This window comes from Megalops cyprinoides, chromosome 4 (assembly GCF_013368585.1).
Source record: "Megalops cyprinoides isolate fMegCyp1 chromosome 4, fMegCyp1.pri, whole genome shotgun sequence".
NCBI classification, from domain to species: domain Eukaryota; kingdom Metazoa; phylum Chordata; class Actinopteri; order Elopiformes; family Megalopidae; genus Megalops; species Megalops cyprinoides.
The window spans coordinates 15,374,087-15,392,089 of record NC_050586.1 but is presented as its reverse complement, the minus strand read 5'-3'; the positions used below and the strand labels follow the sequence as shown (position 1 = coordinate 15,392,089).

At 41.2% G+C, this 18,003-nt stretch overlaps 2 protein-coding genes across 3 annotated transcripts; one reads left to right on the top strand and one right to left on the bottom strand.

Moving 5' to 3' along the window:
- Positions 1-751: 751 nt before the first annotated feature.
- Positions 752-7,651, top strand: usp39 (ubiquitin specific peptidase 39). Its single transcript, XM_036527311.1, has 13 exons — positions 752-824; positions 1,413-1,491; positions 1,880-1,974; positions 2,413-2,549; positions 2,941-3,093; positions 3,831-4,056; positions 4,310-4,384; positions 4,537-4,604; positions 5,025-5,213; positions 5,547-5,689; positions 5,867-6,002; positions 6,272-6,358; positions 6,970-7,651. The coding sequence occupies exons 1-13, from the start codon at positions 773-775 to the stop codon at positions 7,021-7,023; spliced, it is 1,494 nt and encodes a 497-aa protein (XP_036383204.1). The 5' UTR covers positions 752-772; the 3' UTR covers positions 7,024-7,651.
- Positions 7,652-7,985: 334 nt separating this feature from the next.
- Positions 7,986-17,373, bottom strand: sftpbb (surfactant protein Bb). Of its 2 annotated transcripts, none has more exons than XM_036527240.1 (11): positions 17,217-17,373; positions 15,158-15,219; positions 13,971-14,039; positions 12,658-12,783; positions 12,301-12,435; positions 12,068-12,148; positions 11,565-11,748; positions 11,206-11,348; positions 10,829-10,909; positions 9,842-9,952; positions 7,986-9,248 (listed from the first exon to the last, which is right to left on the bottom strand). In XM_036527240.1, the coding sequence occupies exons 1-11, from the start codon at positions 17,266-17,268 to the stop codon at positions 9,213-9,215; spliced, it is 1,080 nt and encodes a 359-aa protein (XP_036383133.1). In that variant the 5' UTR covers positions 17,269-17,373; the 3' UTR covers positions 7,986-9,212. The 2 variants fall into 2 exon arrangements, with proteins under 2 accessions (XP_036383133.1, XP_036383132.1); XM_036527239.1 differs by having other exon boundaries at positions 7,987-9,248; positions 15,158-15,222.
- Between the last annotated feature and the right edge of the window lie 630 nt (positions 17,374-18,003).

Below are 18,003 nucleotides of genomic sequence, written 5' to 3'. Positions count from 1 at the left end.
ATTTCAGGAGCATGTTTACCAAAGACATTTGTAATGACCAATTCGCAACCTTGCTAGCAACTGGGTAGTGATCACTACGATCGCTTCTGACTGGATACCGGATGACAGAATGAGACCACAGCGGATAGCACTACGCATGTATCAGCCAGCCAACAAATTAAAAGCATACTGAATCTCAAAGTAACTTGAAAAAAGTGGTGGTATATGGACGTTTAAGGCAAACAAGGGAAAGGAGACTTGAATTGAACAGCAAGGTAACTTAAAAACATAAAAACAACAGTTTACTTGAATAGTTCTGTGTTTATTTTAACGCAATTGTATATATTTTTTTACATTTGACTTACTAGATTCATGTAGTATTCATTTATTCTGTAGGATTATTTTAATTAAATTTGATGCAAATGTGTACTTATGACATTGTTTTGTTACTTTTACGATTCATAGATGGAGACCGGGAATGGACCTGTGACACGGATTCAAAGTTCAAACACTACAGTGTTCGCTCACCAGAGGCGAATTATAGCAGTGTCTGGCAACCACTGCTTTGTCGTACACTCGCGCGCAGCTATGGCAAGGAACGAGGCGTAGAACGTAGTGTTAGTGTTTTGTTGGCCCACGGCGTGGTAATACAGTACATCGTTGAATGGCCGGGAGAATACGTTTTAGTTTTAGCCAGTTTAACTAAGACAAAAATAGTTACAGCCTGCTATCTAGCCACTTACTTTTTGCTGAACAGTATCCCTAGTAAAGTTTAAGTAGCGAGATAGACATTATGGTTTCTGTGAAACGAGACAGAGACATCGATGTTGAAGACGACGATGAGGGTTAGTAAATTTATATTGGTGTAAAGGATCCAAAAACTGCGTGTTAGCATCTTGCTAAAAGCAACCAGTAAAGTTACTAGCTGTTGATGTAGCTAGCTAGTACTGATTCTGTGTTGGAAAAAACGATGAGAAGAACATTTAATGTTTTGCCACTTGCTGAATGTCAAAAACATTGGTTTGTTTGTGCAGGTAGCTAGCTGATGTTAGCTAACATTAGTTAGTATTGTTAGGTGTATAACAACAATAAATCCTTTAACTTCGCTAGACAGACTGGGTATTTGTGAATCAATCATGGAAAGCGATGTATAACTAGCTAATTTATGATTATAAAACGAAGCTTTGAATGAAAGTACTGATCTAATTGGCTTATTTAGCTGGTTACTTTGCCAGTTTACCAAGGATGTTCTTACTAGCAAGTCTAACGTTCAGTTATCTATAGACAGCGATTTCAGTCACCAAACAAAACAGATTTTTCTATTTGGTAACGTTACCTAGTTTTAAGGTACTTTTTAACATGACATTGCGGGTTAGCTGACGTCCAATGCCTAAGACTGTATTTCATGTATTTTCCTCTTTGTTAATCTTTAGTGCCAGTGAAGATTGGCCGTTCTCAAGATGGAGAAGATCGCAGAAGCCGCCACTGTCCTTACTTGGACACCATTAACAGGTGGGTAACAAGCTACACTATTTAGCTGGATTGTCCACACGCCTTCTGACTAACTCTAGAAGTGGAATATGGTTTTCTTGACTGTTGTCCCAGTTACCTGTGAAGGATCCATGGGATAGGGGTGAGCTGTATAGCCAGATGCCGGTCAGTTTGAACAAGGTATACTCTGACTTAATACTTGACGCATACTTAGCGGTAAATCCCCTTTTACACCCAGTCCCCACTCATAAATACATGTCTTTAAACATTATTAATATACAGACCGAACAGATCATCTAGCCAGAAAGATAGGTCCTAGTGCAGGTTCAAACCCTCTCCTAAGGATGTGTGGATGCAGACCTAATAAAAGGCCATATTCATTATTACATGTTTTCTCTGTTGTTCGCAGGAGTGTGCTGGATTTTGATTTTGAGAAGCTGTGCTCCATCTCTCTCTCCCACATAAATGTTTATGCATGCCTCATCTGTGGCAAATACTTCCAAGGTATGCTGTCCCTTTCTTAAAAATGTTTTATTTTGGAAGCCTCATCCCTCCACCACAATGGGGAATAATTATGCAAGAAGAAATGTAAGCAGAATGTGCATTGCATAAAAGTTAAATGAAGAGGCGGAAATGACTATTCTCAAAATGCAGCTTTGACGTGTAACTCGTGGCAATTTTTTCCATTGAGATCAAAGGGCGTTGAAAATTCAATTTATGCTCCATTATGCTGCTAGACGTAAGATGTGCACTTCGTGAAAGTGTGAATGGGAGTCTTATTGAACACTGCAGTCTTAATGATAATTCAAGCTGAATGCCTGACCACTTTTTTCCTTTGAACTACAATAAATTTAATCTTTCATGCATGTTTCTTACATTAATGGAGAAAGGGGTCCCCCTGGTAACAGAATGTGTGTTTCTGTGCATGTATTTGTTTTGTAGGCAGAGGACTGAAGTCCCATGCCTACACCCACAGTGTGCAGTTCACCCATCATGTCTTCCTGAACTTGCACACTCTCAAGTTCTACTGCCTGCCTGATAATTACGAGATCATAGACTCCTCACTGGAGGACATTACGGTGAGGGCTCAGCAACACATACAGCCAGACAGGCAATGTGACACACACACACACAACATTAAGGTTCAACTTTGCCTGGCCAGGCCACAATACTTACTTTGTTTGTATCAAAGTACATATGGGTGTTGTTTTTTTTTCCCACATTCATTTAAGTGTTCATCTAAGTGATTTATATTAGTTAATTTTTGTACAAACATTGTTTTGTTAATACTTTATTATGTGGCATTTTGAGCATCTGCAGTTTGCTTGTATAATACTCTCCTTCTCATCCATTGTTGCATCACTGCTGAAAACCTATAAAGCACGTTTCTAAAGGACCTTCTGGTCCCCTGTACCACTGCTGGTAATGATGCATTGCTGTCCTGGAATGTCTGTCTGTGTCTCTGTGCAGTATGTGCTGAAGCCCACCTTCACCAGGCAGCACATCGCCAATCTGGATAAGCAGGGAAAGCTGTACCGTGCCTACGACGGCACAACCTATCTGCCGGGCATTGTGGGCCTCAACAACATTAAGGCCAATGACTATGCCAACGTGGTGCTGCAGGTATGACACCTGGCAAGGAGTCTGTGCATAATGCACAATGCAGTGATTACAAGAAAAGTGCTTTTGAGTGTCAGTTAGGATTATAATAGTTCATCTGTTTGTGGAGTGTCTTTGAATAAAAAGGGACTGATGAAGATCGCAAATGTTTGAAGTACAGATTCAGTCAGAAAAGCTGGTGAGCAGCTGTACATTTTTTAGAATTGGTACATACTTGCTAAATTTAAATAGAAAAATGCAGTGCTACTCAAGAGAAAAATGCTGCAGAGACAGTGAAAATGCCTGCATCTGCACAAAATGAAGTTTTGAATAAGGTCCTAGTTTTGACTACACAAGTTTTGACTAATGTCTTCCATGCATTGCTGGAAGAAGAGATGAGTTGAAATGTGTTGCGTGCATTCCTGTACGGTTAGCCATTTGCATTGTCTTTGTATATGCAACTGCTCTCCATCGTTATGCCTGTTTCAGCAACTTTTTTTGTGCTATGTGGAGGTACAAACAGGTACAGTTTTCTTTTTTTCATTCCTTTTTTTTTTTTACGAAAATTAGGACTCTTCTTCTAGACTGTTCATTTGGTCTTTGTGTGTCAGCATATTCAGGGCAACTTGCAGTCATGTTGTATCCTCTCAGAAAGGGCAGTGGAGTTCTCTGTGGAGCAGCAGTGTCTCAGCCAGTGTGTCATCTTCCCTGTCCCACCCCATCAATCATTGCCTCTTCCCATCGGGATTGTTTCCTGGCAGGCTTTGTCAAACGTGCCTCCGTTGCGGAACTACTTTCTCGAGGAGGAAAACTACCGGGGGATCCGCCGCCCGCCCGGCGACATCATGTTCCTGCTGGTGCAGCGCTTCGGGGAGTTGATGCGCAAGCTGTGGAACCCCCGAAACTTCAAAGCCCACGTGTCGCCGCACGAGATGCTGCAGGCGGTGGTGCTGTGCAGCAAGAAGAACTTCCAGATCACCAAGCAGGGTGGGGGTCACCGAGCACATTTCCAGCTAACATTGGCTTCTGGTTCCTAAACCAACCAGGGTTAGAGAGTTAACCTGCATGAGAAGTAAATAGACATGCAAGAAGCCGTTATGAATGTATGGCATGTAGGATCACTTGCACATTTCAATGTGCTTTTATTAGTAATGCTGGTGTAACTGTCTTTGTGGCTGAAACGTAGAGCCCTGGAGTTTGTTGTCTGTGGTAAAGCTGTTATGTGTTTTCTGCCCTGTAGGGGATGCTGTTGACTTTCTGTCCTGGTTTCTGAATGCACTGCATGGCGCCCTGGGAGGCACCAAGAAGAAGCCTTGTAAGTAGGGGCTTTGCTAGGTAGCAGGGTAGGGGTCTGGTATAGCGGCATTTTTGGGGTCTGAGAATTCTGCAGTACCACTATAGAAGCTGCATTCTAACTGCCTGTCCCATTCCCTTAAAATGTATCCTTTCCTTTTGTTGTCATGGCAGCAATCATTACCAAGGTGTTCCAGGGATCCATGCGCATCTTTTCTAAGAAGCTGCCCCACCCAGATTTGGTGAGTGACTGGTGACCACACATCCATGCACAGCCATAAACACCCCTTTGGACATCTGACGTTAGAGACTAAATTCAGCCTGAACTCTACAAACTTATGAAACAGCTATTGTGAAAAAAAGATTTATGTGCTTTTTAACAACTGTGAAATGGATTCATGACATCTGTAATGGTTATTAAAGGAATTGTTCAGTTCATTGTAGTGTCCGATATGCCCCTTCTCCAAATTCAACTAAAAAGTTGCAATTGTTGTGATCAGGTGGTGATCTGGTGCTGAAAGGCTCACCACAGAAAGTCCATAATTCTATCTACTTCTAAAAAAAATGGTTGTCCTTAACATTGACTAACCAGTTTACGCAAGTAATTAAAAGTAAACTTGTACATTTTCTGCAAGTAATCATAACCATCCCTTACCCACCAGCCGCCGGAGGAGAAAGAGGCCCTACTCCTGAAGGAGGAGTACCAGGAGGAGATGTCAGAGTCCACCTTCCTGTACCTGACCCTGGATCTCCCCACTGCCCCTCTCTACAAGGATGAGAAGGAGCAGCTCATCATCCCCCAAGTCCCCCTCTTCAACATTCTGGCCAAGTTCAACGGCATTACAGAGAAGGTGCCTCAGCCGCTGCTCTGTCCTGTCCTCTCCTCCCTTGTCTTCCTTGGGATTTTTTTTTTGCTGTGGCAGAATGAGGTGTCACTGTTTTAAATATATGCCTGTGGTTTGTCTTACTTTCTTGCTAACATCATTAGCATTTCAGAGTTTGCGGTTACCTTTGCTACTTAGATCATTGGCCTTTTGAAGCATTTTTCTTTACTCACAAGAGGATATGGTTTGTCTGTTGGTGAAGAATATAATATATGATAGAAAATGTTTATCTAACTTTGAGACTTTAACTCATTCATCTCCTGCTCTCACCCAACCTGTGCTACTCTCCCCTCCACAAAGGAGTACAAAACCTACAAAGAGAACTTCCTCAAAAGGTTCCAGCTGACCAAACTGCCGCCCTACCTCATCTTCTGCATCAAGAGATTCACCAAGAACAACTTCTTTGTGGAGAAAAACCCCACCATTGTCAACTTCCCCATTACGTGAGTTACTTCCTGATACAGACTTTTCTTCACTCTGTAGAAAAAAAGACCTGAGTGTTCTGCAATGTAACGGAAAGTTTCAGGATGACACTGGAAGTCACACTGGCTGTCTCGGCCAGGACATGGCAAAGAAGCAGTGTGCACAGTACAGGAAATTTGTGGTGTTCTGTATGCCAGGAACGTGGACCTGCGCGAGTACTTGACAGAAGAGGCACAGGTGTCGGAGAAGAACACCACCTACGACTTGGTGGCCAATGTGGTGCATGATGGGAAGCCGTCAGAGGGCGCTTACAGGATTCATGTTCTCCATCATGTAAGCATTGGTGTGCATGTTTGATCTCATTTGTAATGGCGCAGAAATATGTTGGATAATATTTCCTCTGTAGGCAATAGGCTGTAATAACTTTTTCATGTAAGACATGAAGTTAGAATAAAATCTGTTGAATTTTGTGCTATTACATGCTTCAGTAAGTGTGTGTGTGTGTGTGTGTGTGTTGTGTGTGTGAGTGATTGAGGTTGTGGGGTACTGGAAGAATTTGCAGAGCATGTATGTGCAGTTACACCCCACCCCACACATTGCAGGGGACTGGGAAGTGGTATGAGCTCCAGGACCTGCAGGTGACTGACATCCTGCCCCAGATGATCACGCTGTCAGAGGCATACATACAGGTATGCCTTGTTTCTTACTTCTTTTGAACACGACTAAGGGACAAACAGTGTTTCCCCAAAAGTCTGATTGCATTGTAATTACAGTCTTAAAGTATAGAACTGATAGTCTGGCCCCGTCCTTGCTGTTGTGATCAGACATGACACACAGATCTAATTTGGTTGACATCGCTATTCCAGTACAGCAAACCCTCAGTGGTTTCAGTTATGCTTGCCTCCTCAAAATGTAACAATGCACCCATTTAGGTAGTATGGTGACAGTAATGGCATTGGAACATAATCAATGCACTTCAATTCAAGAGCACCTTGTGAAAAAGCGATGGGTCTAGTCATGGTGTCTACCCCTCAGTTGAATTGGGTTTGCCTGGTGTAGTTTAGGGAAATATAATGGATGTGCCGAACAGATTGATAGCCTGAGTGGAGACAGGGTATGCGATAAAAGCACACAAACCCAAAAAATCATTTTATTTGTGTACATGATCACATGCATTTACCTAATCATCTTTATTGTTTGCCAAAGAAAATTGTGTTAAATGCAATACTCTTGGAAAAGCAGTTGGTAGACTGTTCATACTGCTGTGATGAAGCTGCTTGTGTATATGCCAAATTTTTAGATCTGGAAGAGAAGAGAGAGCGGGGATGATGTGAAGAACAACACAGGAGCATGAGTGAGGAGCTGTTTTTTTTTTTTTAAATGCCATTGGCCGCTTCCCCTGGCATGCCCCACCAAAGCGGAGATAAACGGCCAGCGTTTTCCAGGTCCTGGGGATCGGACTGAGATCAGTTCAGAACAACCCACTTTTTCTGGGCAAATGTTCTTAACTCTGACAGTACTGGAGTTGTCGGCAGTGTGTGTTCTGAGGTCTGTTTTTCACTTCGTCTGGATGCACTGTATTTGTCCCTCAGCCCCCTTACTTTAATTCAAACTGTTTGTATTTCAGGAATAGGACTGACCATTAAATGTGCTTGATGTATGTGATCCTTTCTTGTGTGACCAGAATAGTTCTTGCTCTTTAAAGTGTCTGAATGTCGGGGGCGTTTTTTTTACTCCATGTTCTCATATTTAATGAGGCTGCCTTCAAACCATGTAAATAAATTTCAGAAAAAAAACAGTCTCTGCAACTTACACTTCATTTAGTAAAACAAGTTTGTGATCATTTAAAAAAATGGCTTCTGTAGGATAAAGATGGACACTGTTTGAACAGGCAGTTCATAGAACCTAGGTCTAGAACTTGACTGGTAATTTTGTGTCCATGGTGTTGAATGAACGTGCTTGATTTGTATATTGCATTCTGCCCCCCCACTGATACCCAAGACATTGGTCAAAAAAACATTTAATTAAAAATAATGCAAAGCTACAAAGGGTGAAGAAAGTCACAATTTTTGATTTTAAGATGATTCAGGTTAATTAAATAAATTGCTCATAAAAATAATCCAGGGTAATTAGTACATAATTAAAAGGCACAAATTTCAAAGCAAGCAGTGAAAAAATGAAACAAAACAACCAGCAGCATCATCATTTTACTGCTGGTTTTAAGTGCAATCAAATGCATATACTGTAATGGTTAAATACACCTGATAAACTTTCATTTATTTGTGATGTTTAGTGTGTAGTTTAACATCACTTATAAAAAGTATACTTAAAAACACAATAATTGTGTAAGAATGTTCTCTTTGGGGACAAAAATGTATATTCATTGTAAACAAGACAGCAGGATGTTTAATCTCACCAAAAAGAGGATTACTTGGTAGATAATTTTCAGAGTTGACTGAGGAGAAGAACCCCTAAGGTATGCTAAAATAATGACCTATGACCATTTAAAATCCCTAGTGCATAAAATTACCTGAATGAAAGCATGCATGAGAGCATCTATATACATTTTATTTGCTGCCTTAGCTCATGTTGTCCAACTGAGTCATTACTACTGTATATAGTTTGACTATGTACTTGCAATTCAGAAATAGTTATGTGGTATATGCTTTAAAACTTTTCACAACTTTGAATCATAAAGGCAATTTTCACAACTTTGAACCAGCATTTTGTGATGACATGCAGACTGTATTTGAATGTGTATAGTTTGATATGCAATGCACTTACCAGGTTGCAAGATTTACAGTGCCTACCGTCTTCAAGTAAAAGAACATGAAACGTAAATAAAATCAACAGTAGCAAAATAAAAAGCCAACATTTCAAGGTACTGTGCAAATCAGCAAGGCAAATAAATACATTTATGCTCATAAAAATCATGGAAAAAATCAGTGGCTGCATATTATAATCATTAAGGAATAATCATAGTATCAATTAAACCATGTTTGGATTGCACACAGGAAACTCCAGAGATCAACTCTGGATCTGGATCAGGGAAGAGATCAGCACTGTGTCACTCAGTTACACAGCGAGTCAACACTGAGTGCTGAGACCTGATGTTCATTTTATCAGTAAACTGAACAGTAACTTTGAATTCAAGCTGTCCACATTCCCACCACCACTGTGAAGGTGCATCAGCTCAAAAGCTGATTTAATAATGAGTTAATGGCTACCGTGCATTACAATAATCAACACGTGAGCTTTGCAGTTAGAAAAACTGCTCCTTGAGGATGAGTTTAATCTGTATTAATATCTCAAATCAATCTGCAGAAATTCTGACAATTAGGAGTAGGCACACATTCTGTTGCCAATATCACTCATTATTAAATCAATATTTGTACATGTAACCCAGACAAATAACAGCATTTACAGCTATAGTGCAGTCATTCTTCTAATTAGTCTTGCAGCTGGCTTGACAGTACAGCGAGGATGAGACAGTTGAGTAGGTTTACCATCCTGCCTGTGCCTTCCCGGTCCTGGGTTTTGCATCTAGTTCCACACATATTTTTGGCAGAATTGCACACTCTGTGGTGGGGTTAGCAAACCATTACATTAGTTTCCAAACCAGCCATTCAGATACATTCAGTATTGCACTTTCAAATCTATCAGGAGCTGAAACTGAAAGTACTCATACACGTCACAAACAATGGCATTGAGGCCAGCTTCTTGCTGAAACATTTGCTGTGTACACTTCTTTCACCTGCATGTTTTCCACATCCATGTAAGTTGATGGAATAAATCATTTTTTGATAGACCTTGGAATCTGACTTTTTGCTGCAGTGTATGGACAAGATTTTGCTTTCTGCTCTGCTAAAACTAAAATTGAAATGTATCTTGAGAGAAAGTACATTACATTATTGGCATTTAGCAGACACTCTTATCCAGAGCAACTTACAACAGGTACAGTTTTCTTACAATGTTACCCATTTATACAAGTGGACATTTACTGAGACAATTATGGGTCAAGCACCTTGCCCAAGGGTACAGCAGCAGTGCCCCAGTGGGGAATTGAACTGGCAAACTTTCGGTTACCAGTCCTGCTGCTTAAATGCTGTGCTACACTGCTGCCTATGGAATGGAGTATGGAAACTAATGACGTGCCGATGCAGTCTACTCACATTACACTCCACGGCCATCTTCATATCTCTGCATCTGTAGTTATTTCCCCAGGTGCAGTGGTCTGCTCCCAGCATCTTGACCTCTTTCACTGCGACACACAGATCCTCCTTCTGCCGGCAAGAGAACTTAGCTGTGATTCATTTACCATTTCATTTACTGGACAACTACAATGACACCAATGTTTTCAGACTCAAGTACAATAGCACTTGTGTAAATGGATGGTATGTACCATGGGGTTGTTTGTGGCCGCAAGGTCAGTCTGGGGATGCTACTATCACACGCTCAATCGAGCTTATTTACCTTGACTGGCTACAGGGAGGGTGAAAAAGGTTGATAATCCAAGTTGTGCCTTGCCTAATTTACTGACTACAGTTTAGTTTATTGGAATGAATATTGGGTTGTGGGGATGGCAGGTGTTGTGACTGGGTGGTTATTAAAGGGGTGGGGGGTGGGCAACAGAGGTTTGTTTGAGAACTATGACAGCATGTCAATATCAGAATCTGAGCTGTGAACCTGATCTGAAGCACTGTAGGGACTTTTTCTGTTAGGACTTTTTTATATTCCCAGCTAGTACTGTACTTCTGTTGTAACTTATTAATGTTGGTTTTTTTATCACGTCTGGTACAATGTTTTCCTCTATTGTTCTGTGGTTTAATCCAAATGAACACTGATTTGGGAGATTGAAAGTTAGTAACAATGAAATGTTAACAAACGGCAAATTGTAATTCAATAAAACTGAAGTCTAATCTTACATTAATCTAGAATAAATCAGTCAGCGAGCGGGGCTCACAGATTTGTATAAAATAGGGGATAACAAGTCCTATATCCTTACTTATGGAACAAGCCTACAAGGACTGCAGTGACTGCATTACAAACAGTTGAATGTGTCAATGGGCTGGCTGTTGTCTCTTTACTCCATGTGAGTGTCAGGGGACCCCAGAGTGAAAGATAGTGTTGACTAAGCACGGAGATATTGTTCACTCTACCCCACACATGTCCAGAGTGCTCCCTTGTTTTCCCAGGATCCTCTGCAGCCTGGGACCATAGCGCTGGGTGAAGACCTCACACTGAAAGCATTACAAAGATACAACAATAAAACTCCTCTTCTCCGTTTTAAACATTCAGGTTATCCTGATCTGTAACATTTTTTCTGTCTTGGTGTCGGATGCAGATAATTAATACATTAGGTGAATGAATTCTGTCCTCTGGCTGTATTGATTGTAAGTGGTGGACAGGAGGTCACAGTGGAGAGCAGTGGCTAATCAACTCTCTCAGATAAATATGTGAGACTACACTGTCCAACACAAAGACTCCAGTCCTGGTAACAGTGGGGGTGAGGTGGGGGTTTTGGATGTAAGTGGACCTTAGGCATAGCAAAGGGATACATCAGGCAGACAGAGTCCAGGAAGGAGGAGGTCTGGTGCTCTGTGGCGTTGGGGCCCAGATGGACCTGGGACAGCACCGCTAAGGTCTGGCAGGATTCACAGTCATTGGGAGGGGGTGTATCTGTGAGAGGAGGGGACAGAGAGAGGGAAGAGGGAAGTCAGGGGGGAGAGAAGCGAGAAATGGTCCATAAAGGGGGGATGAGGAGAAAACAAAAGAGGAAAGCATTAATGTACACACGTGGTTGGAAAGCTGTAAGACGATGGGAAGGTGAATGTGCTAAAGACATGACATCATCATCACAGACTACCACAAAGAGTCAGTCCGGCCGGTCCTCACCCACGAGAGGCAGCTCACGGACCAGGCAGAGGTGGATCATGACGCAGATGGTGTGGGGCGCGGCTGACGACAGCAGGAAATCGATCACCTCCTTGCCGTACTTGTTGATGAAATCCTCGCACTGCTCCTTGACACTCTCAGGCAGCACATTGCACACTTGGCCCAGCATCTTCACTACAGCTTCCTGTGCAGATCAACATCAACCGCGGCACAGCCAGAAAGACAGGTTAAATGGAAAATCAGGAAGGATGAAAAAACACTAGTATCCTGGCTGTGGATAAAAAAAAGACATTTAGAACTGCAAAAAATATTACTGTAGGATGATGTGGTCATAGCTGAGGATCTCTAAGTTAAGCTGAGGACACAAATACATTACATAGTTTTAGTTAATGGTTTCAGAAATTCCCTTGAAAAAGTCCACTACTTCATAACCCCAGGAGGAACTGAAACAGATTATTTCCTCCTCATGCACGTGGGTGTGTGAGTGCATGTAAGAATATTACCTCCGTCCTCTCCTTAGGCAACATGCTCTCCAGTTTCTTAATGAGGAATATACAGAAGGTGCACTGAGGGCTGACACGTCCCTGGGGGGGGGCAGACACATAATGAGAGATAGAGACACTCAGTTTTAGGGTGACATTCCTTACCTGCAGCACTGGCTCAATTACTGAATGACAGATTTTAAATCTAGCCTAAGGTAAATTCTAGTTTAATTCACACACACAGATACACTTGCCTCTGGAAGAGTGCCTCGCCCAAGAGCCACACTGGACATGTCTTCAGCAGTAATGTGATTGGTGAATAACTCCTGCTGCTTGGCATTTGATTGAGTAACGCACAGTCCCAAGACCATGCACATCTCACCAGGCTTCTGTGGGGCGCAGGAAATAGCAGGGACGAAACAGTTAGGAAAGGGGATCGCTATGTCTTTATTTAACCTCAGTCACTTGACTCACTTAAGAGGAGTCATTTAAACCAGTAACCCAGTGTTTCTGCTATCCAAGAAAGCCTGTAATGGAAATGGTTGTCCACCCTTCCTTCATGGCAGGCGGGGTCTGGCCCTCAAAAGCTGTGGAGACTATTGCACACTTACAATAAACTTAGCCAGGAAGTGCAGGGCAATGGGCAAATACTTCTCAACTTGGTTCAGGCAGGCGGATTGGGCTTCGCTGGTAGGCAGACGTTTGCACAAACCATCCAGGCTCCTCTGGATAATCACCTGTTCATAAGAGGGGTGGGATGAGAATGCTGCAGTCCATTTTTGTTGAAACCCAAAACACAGGGTCTTTGGCAGCTGTGCTTTGTGTACACATGAAGATTTACCAACATGAAACCGGACCTTAAGCTGGGAGTAAAACTTAGACACGTAGACAGTTACACATACACAAAGGTAATCTACGGTTGAAAAGTTCAAAAGCGATAAAGGCGAGATACCATAAATGTAAAAATAAATAGCGTAACTGTACAAGCAGCAATGAGGGTGGGGTACAGAACACCCTCACACTGTTTTGGCTTCGCCTAACAGCATGTAAAAAAAGAGAAGTGGCTGTTTACTGAAACGCCCTTGTGACCATCAGAGCCTTGATTTGTTCATGGCACTCAGCTGTGTGAACTTTAAGACTCGGCATTTTGGTTCTCCATTTTCTGAAAGCACCTCTTCTCATTTCCTTTCACTGCAGAAGTGACAGAGGGGGATGTGTGAAAGACTGGCTGATTTGCCATGCCACAGAAGATCGACCCCATGCTTGCATCAGTGGAGGACTATGATACACAAACAGGGGTAATCTGAAAACTTTGCTTTAAATCATGATACCTGTAATTTGTAATTAATTACTCATCACCAGCCTCAGGAATACAGAGTCAGGAAGACTGGCACATCAGGTTCATTGTGAAACAGGCTGAGCATGGTGCTTGCAAAATTCAGAAAGGTACTAGGTGGTTATCTACCTAATTGACAGTATCAGGAACACAGCAACCCCAGTAACAGTCATAAGAATGTTCTGTGCTTTACATCGTTCTGAACACATTGGCATGAGCGTATTTTAGCCCTCTTTTGCTACTGAAAAATAATAGTTGATACTGCTAATATATCACTCTTCAGCTGGTGGCTGCTGACTTTTCTCATCCCTGAGAGCTTGAACAGAAGAGACCTGCAGGCTAGCAATTCTTTGACTGAAAACCTGAATTACTTCTGCCATGCCTTCACCCCCACTCCACAACGCAACAAGAATACTTGACTGGATTATCGGGAATATAATATATGCTATTTTATGAGTGCTCACTGTATCCCAATTAATACACAGGGATCTACCTGAACAACACTTTATTCCATTTCAAAAGTATGGACTCTGTATGTCTACTTACAGTATATTACAATGTGCAGGAGTGCCCTACTGCAATGCTTACCTGTGTGTCTGCATTAGAGATCATGTCTGTGAAAAGTTCAAAGATCTGGGTGCAGTCCCTGCAGCTATCCTGTGGATGTAGAAGGTAAGAATTCAGTTGCATCATGGTCTCCTTTGACGGCTGGTAAATGGGCCATGTTTCTCCGAGGAAACTGACAGCTACAATCTACACTTACACTTAAGTTAGGTTGGCCTGTGAAAATAGGTCACAAGAAATATATTGAAACGCACCTGCATGAAAAATTCCAGTATTAGATAGCTTATCATAAATGACACAAAGTACTACCAACAGACAAGTGCAGTGCTATAACAATACACATTTTAGACTTTAATATGAGTAAGTGCATGAATATGTTGCTACTAGAATGACAACTGAGTAGCTAAGTGGCTCAGTGTCATTGCCATCTCAATCTGAGTATGAATGTAAGGAAGTAACATATTCCCTTATTATGTGACTAAATAATTTCATGGTCATAAATATCATTATGATAATGGGTTGCAGCACCCAAAGCAGTGGAGCTAGCTATGAAAAAATCAGTACAGTTAAAGATAACAATGTAGATAACTAGAGCCTGATTATATGGGTGAGGAATCTTACAATGACCCTGGTTGTAATAACCATGGGGATAGTGTACAGTGATAAGAACTGAGATGTCTCGAGGCTAGAGGCCTGGCTAGAGGGCACCCTTAGTTACTTCTCTAGAACTGGCTTAAAGCGATTAATTCAAACAGTTCCTCTTCCTTTTTAAAAGAAAAGGATAAAACCACAAGGTTTCACAGCTTTCTAAAGATGAAAAAAATAATTCTATACTCGGTCAGAAAAGCAGAATTGAAATCTGTTCAGTGTTTTTATAATTGTGACCTTTAGAGAAGTGGCATTTACACCCCTCGTAACCCCAAACTAAGAGTTATAAAGACTTCTTAATGACAAAACTGAACTGACATTACACCTTAAACAGTATGTCCATGTGAAACACTGCTGGCAACGTGGCACAGTTAGATTTTTAAAAAGAGCGAGTCAGAGTCAACAAAAGAATCTAGACTGAACAGCACTCAGATTTCACTCACTGGCTGAATGGTGAAGGTGTTTCCTGTCTGAGGCAATACATTGACTTTTTTATTTTGAGAAACCGTAACACTACTTGGGTGTGTCAGAGTTATCACCAGCACATTTGCAGTTATACTCACCTCAGATTGCCAAGTGTGGTTCCCCTCTGTCTGCACAGGTCCAGTAAGGACTCGAGCCAGGGCTGCTGAGGAATGCACAGGACAATGTTCAGCTACTTAATTAATTTCAATGATGTAATAATTACTATTTTACATACTTAAATACATTGTCAGTTGTGATAATATCAAAGCAGAAATGTTTTCCAATCTTGCACTTTATGTGATGTGTTACTAGTAGCACATTCACCCCAAAATGTAGTCTGTTGCCACTGCTTTTTTCATTAACTGGTCAGTGACAGTTGTAAGTTTGGACATATGTAGCCTCAAAATCATTTTCAAACCTTATTCAGATCACGGATTTATCAGTTCACAGCTTGCAAAAAATTTTTGATTTGACAGGTAGTAATGAAACCCTGCTTCTGGTCATCTGGGGTACTCTGATTTCAAGTTACTTCTCATGGCAATAAGACTACAGAGGGCAGGTGTACCCAGTTTAAATGGGTATTATTTTTGGGCGAATTGTGGAAATCATAATGAAACTGTATCCATTTTAGCTGTGTTTTGTTACCTTTGTTTATTATACTGTGGATCATGAGGTGTATAAAGTCAAGGTGGAGTGGGTGTCAAATCGAAACGAATTATGGGGTACAGACACTGAAACACTGCCTTCCCCAAAATACTTGTGATCTCATACACTGCTTTATTGCTGCCATTACACTGAAACAGTTGGATATGACAATTTGTACTAAATTATTGCTGCATAAAGGAGCCATTCCCAGTGCCAAAACATCGGTACTGGCTTGCACAATTCACAATGTCCACCTAGGAGTTTTCAATTTGCACTTAGTGGTTGTATAGAGGGCTATATCTGGGCGGACTAGACTGATGGAAAATGCTGCACATTCATTGATTAAAAGTGAATGTGTCATTGAGCGGTCAATATGGCAGACATGCACTATTACAAACAGGTACACCAGCAAGATTTGGCACCAGCTCCCCGACCCCCTGTTTTCTCAACGGTAACACGAAGGAAATAAACCAGAACCTTGCTTCTCAGCGAACAAGTTTAGAATTTTTTGGGATTTCTCAGATGAGTGATGTAAACTACACAGTAGGAAAACAAAGCCCACGTTGTTCATACGACAAACTAGAGGCAAAATCTACTAGAAAAATTTGGTATACGGCTTTTTGATAATCTGGAATTTCACATAAAATCAGCACTGCCACAACTAGTACACTTTATGTGTAAACGACTGTTCGTGATATAGCAGATTCGATATCAGATTTGATTGATATATTGCATTAGAATGGTTATGATGTCCATATTCTTTGGTGAAAGGCAAGTATTCATGTGAGCAACTTCAAATAGTCATGAGGACATGGGTAGGTAGCAACGACCTGACGTTTATACCTCGAGTTCAGACCGCTACACTGCTGTTCATAACAGGAACAAAAACCGTTACAGCTAGTCTGATTAAAAAAGTTAAAATCTCAATAAACCACTGCGACAAGAAAGGGCACTGAACATTGTTCCACCACCTCCAAAATCCCAAACCCTAACACTGTATCCATAATTTTCACAGATTTTAAAAGTTTTTTTTTTCTAGCCTTCCGATTATGTAGGCCTACAGAACATTTCTGTTGCTTTATTATTTTTATAATCAGACGATCATAAATAAATGACGGAATTAAATTCAATGCTTTGCTGAGTAATCCTCGGCAATACTTACAATACAATGCTATTCTTTCATCCCCAAATCAAACAAAATAAAACAGTCCAGTGATTAATGCATTACACCAAATGATATAAATAAAAATGAAATCAACAGTACGAAAGAAAACACAGTTGTATTACCATTTTGATATAAAATATAGCTGTTGTCTCACTCTTCATATATTGAATTTATAATGTAAAACACCGAGAAGTCACAAACAAGAACCGGCGACTTATTATTTTCTGACTTGCATGTGACAGACGGTGTTTTTTCGCGAAACTGTCACTGCAGATGACATGAGCCCCCACTGTACCTTTCTGGATTTCATATGCACTGTAAAGCGAAGCCATTTAAAACGTACTTACATGTGCCCAGAGATGCAAGGAAGGCCAGGAATATGAATTTTAAAGCGGCCATCGTGTGGCAGTTAATCGGCTAATCTGTAAGGCTATCCACAATTGGGAAATTCAGGGTTTTGCTTTTCGAGTTCTAAGCATCAATGAATTTAAGTCAGGAAGCGCTGCCCATATAATAACCAATTATAAGCAGATTTCTTGCAAGGGGGAGGGATATGACAGTATGCTACACCAATAAGATATGCGATACGGACAGGGTAATATAAAAACGTCCGGGAAAAAGGTAGAACGACAGGTTTGGAACAATGAGCAAGCGTAACAGCGAGACGCCCAGGAGCGAACATGGCCAACATGTCAGCTGACTTGTGTCAAATTCAGACGCATTTTGTGGCACCAATATGAGTGTGGGTATTGTAACAGAAAACAGCTTCGTGTGCTGTATGCACAGGGTTGGCTGGTAGTGTCCTTTGGGAAATATTATGGACATAATAGGCATTGATTGTATTTTGAGACATGTTTTATTTGAAAGAAATCAACAGAATGCACGAAGCAAAAAGGGCAGAGAAAAATTCTGGTTCTGTCGCGTTCAGACCCTTTATCTTTATTGATGACAAGCAACTGTGTGTCTTCTCAGAAGTGTGTCTTTGGAGATATGTGACGGAAATTGAGTCTGATAGACCTGTTCTGCTGTACTTCGTCCAGTAGAGCTATGTTTTGGTAGTCCTTTGGTAGTTCTGTTACAGACCGTGTACATGGTAAAGATACAGTATATAGTGTGTTTTGGAAAACCTTCAGA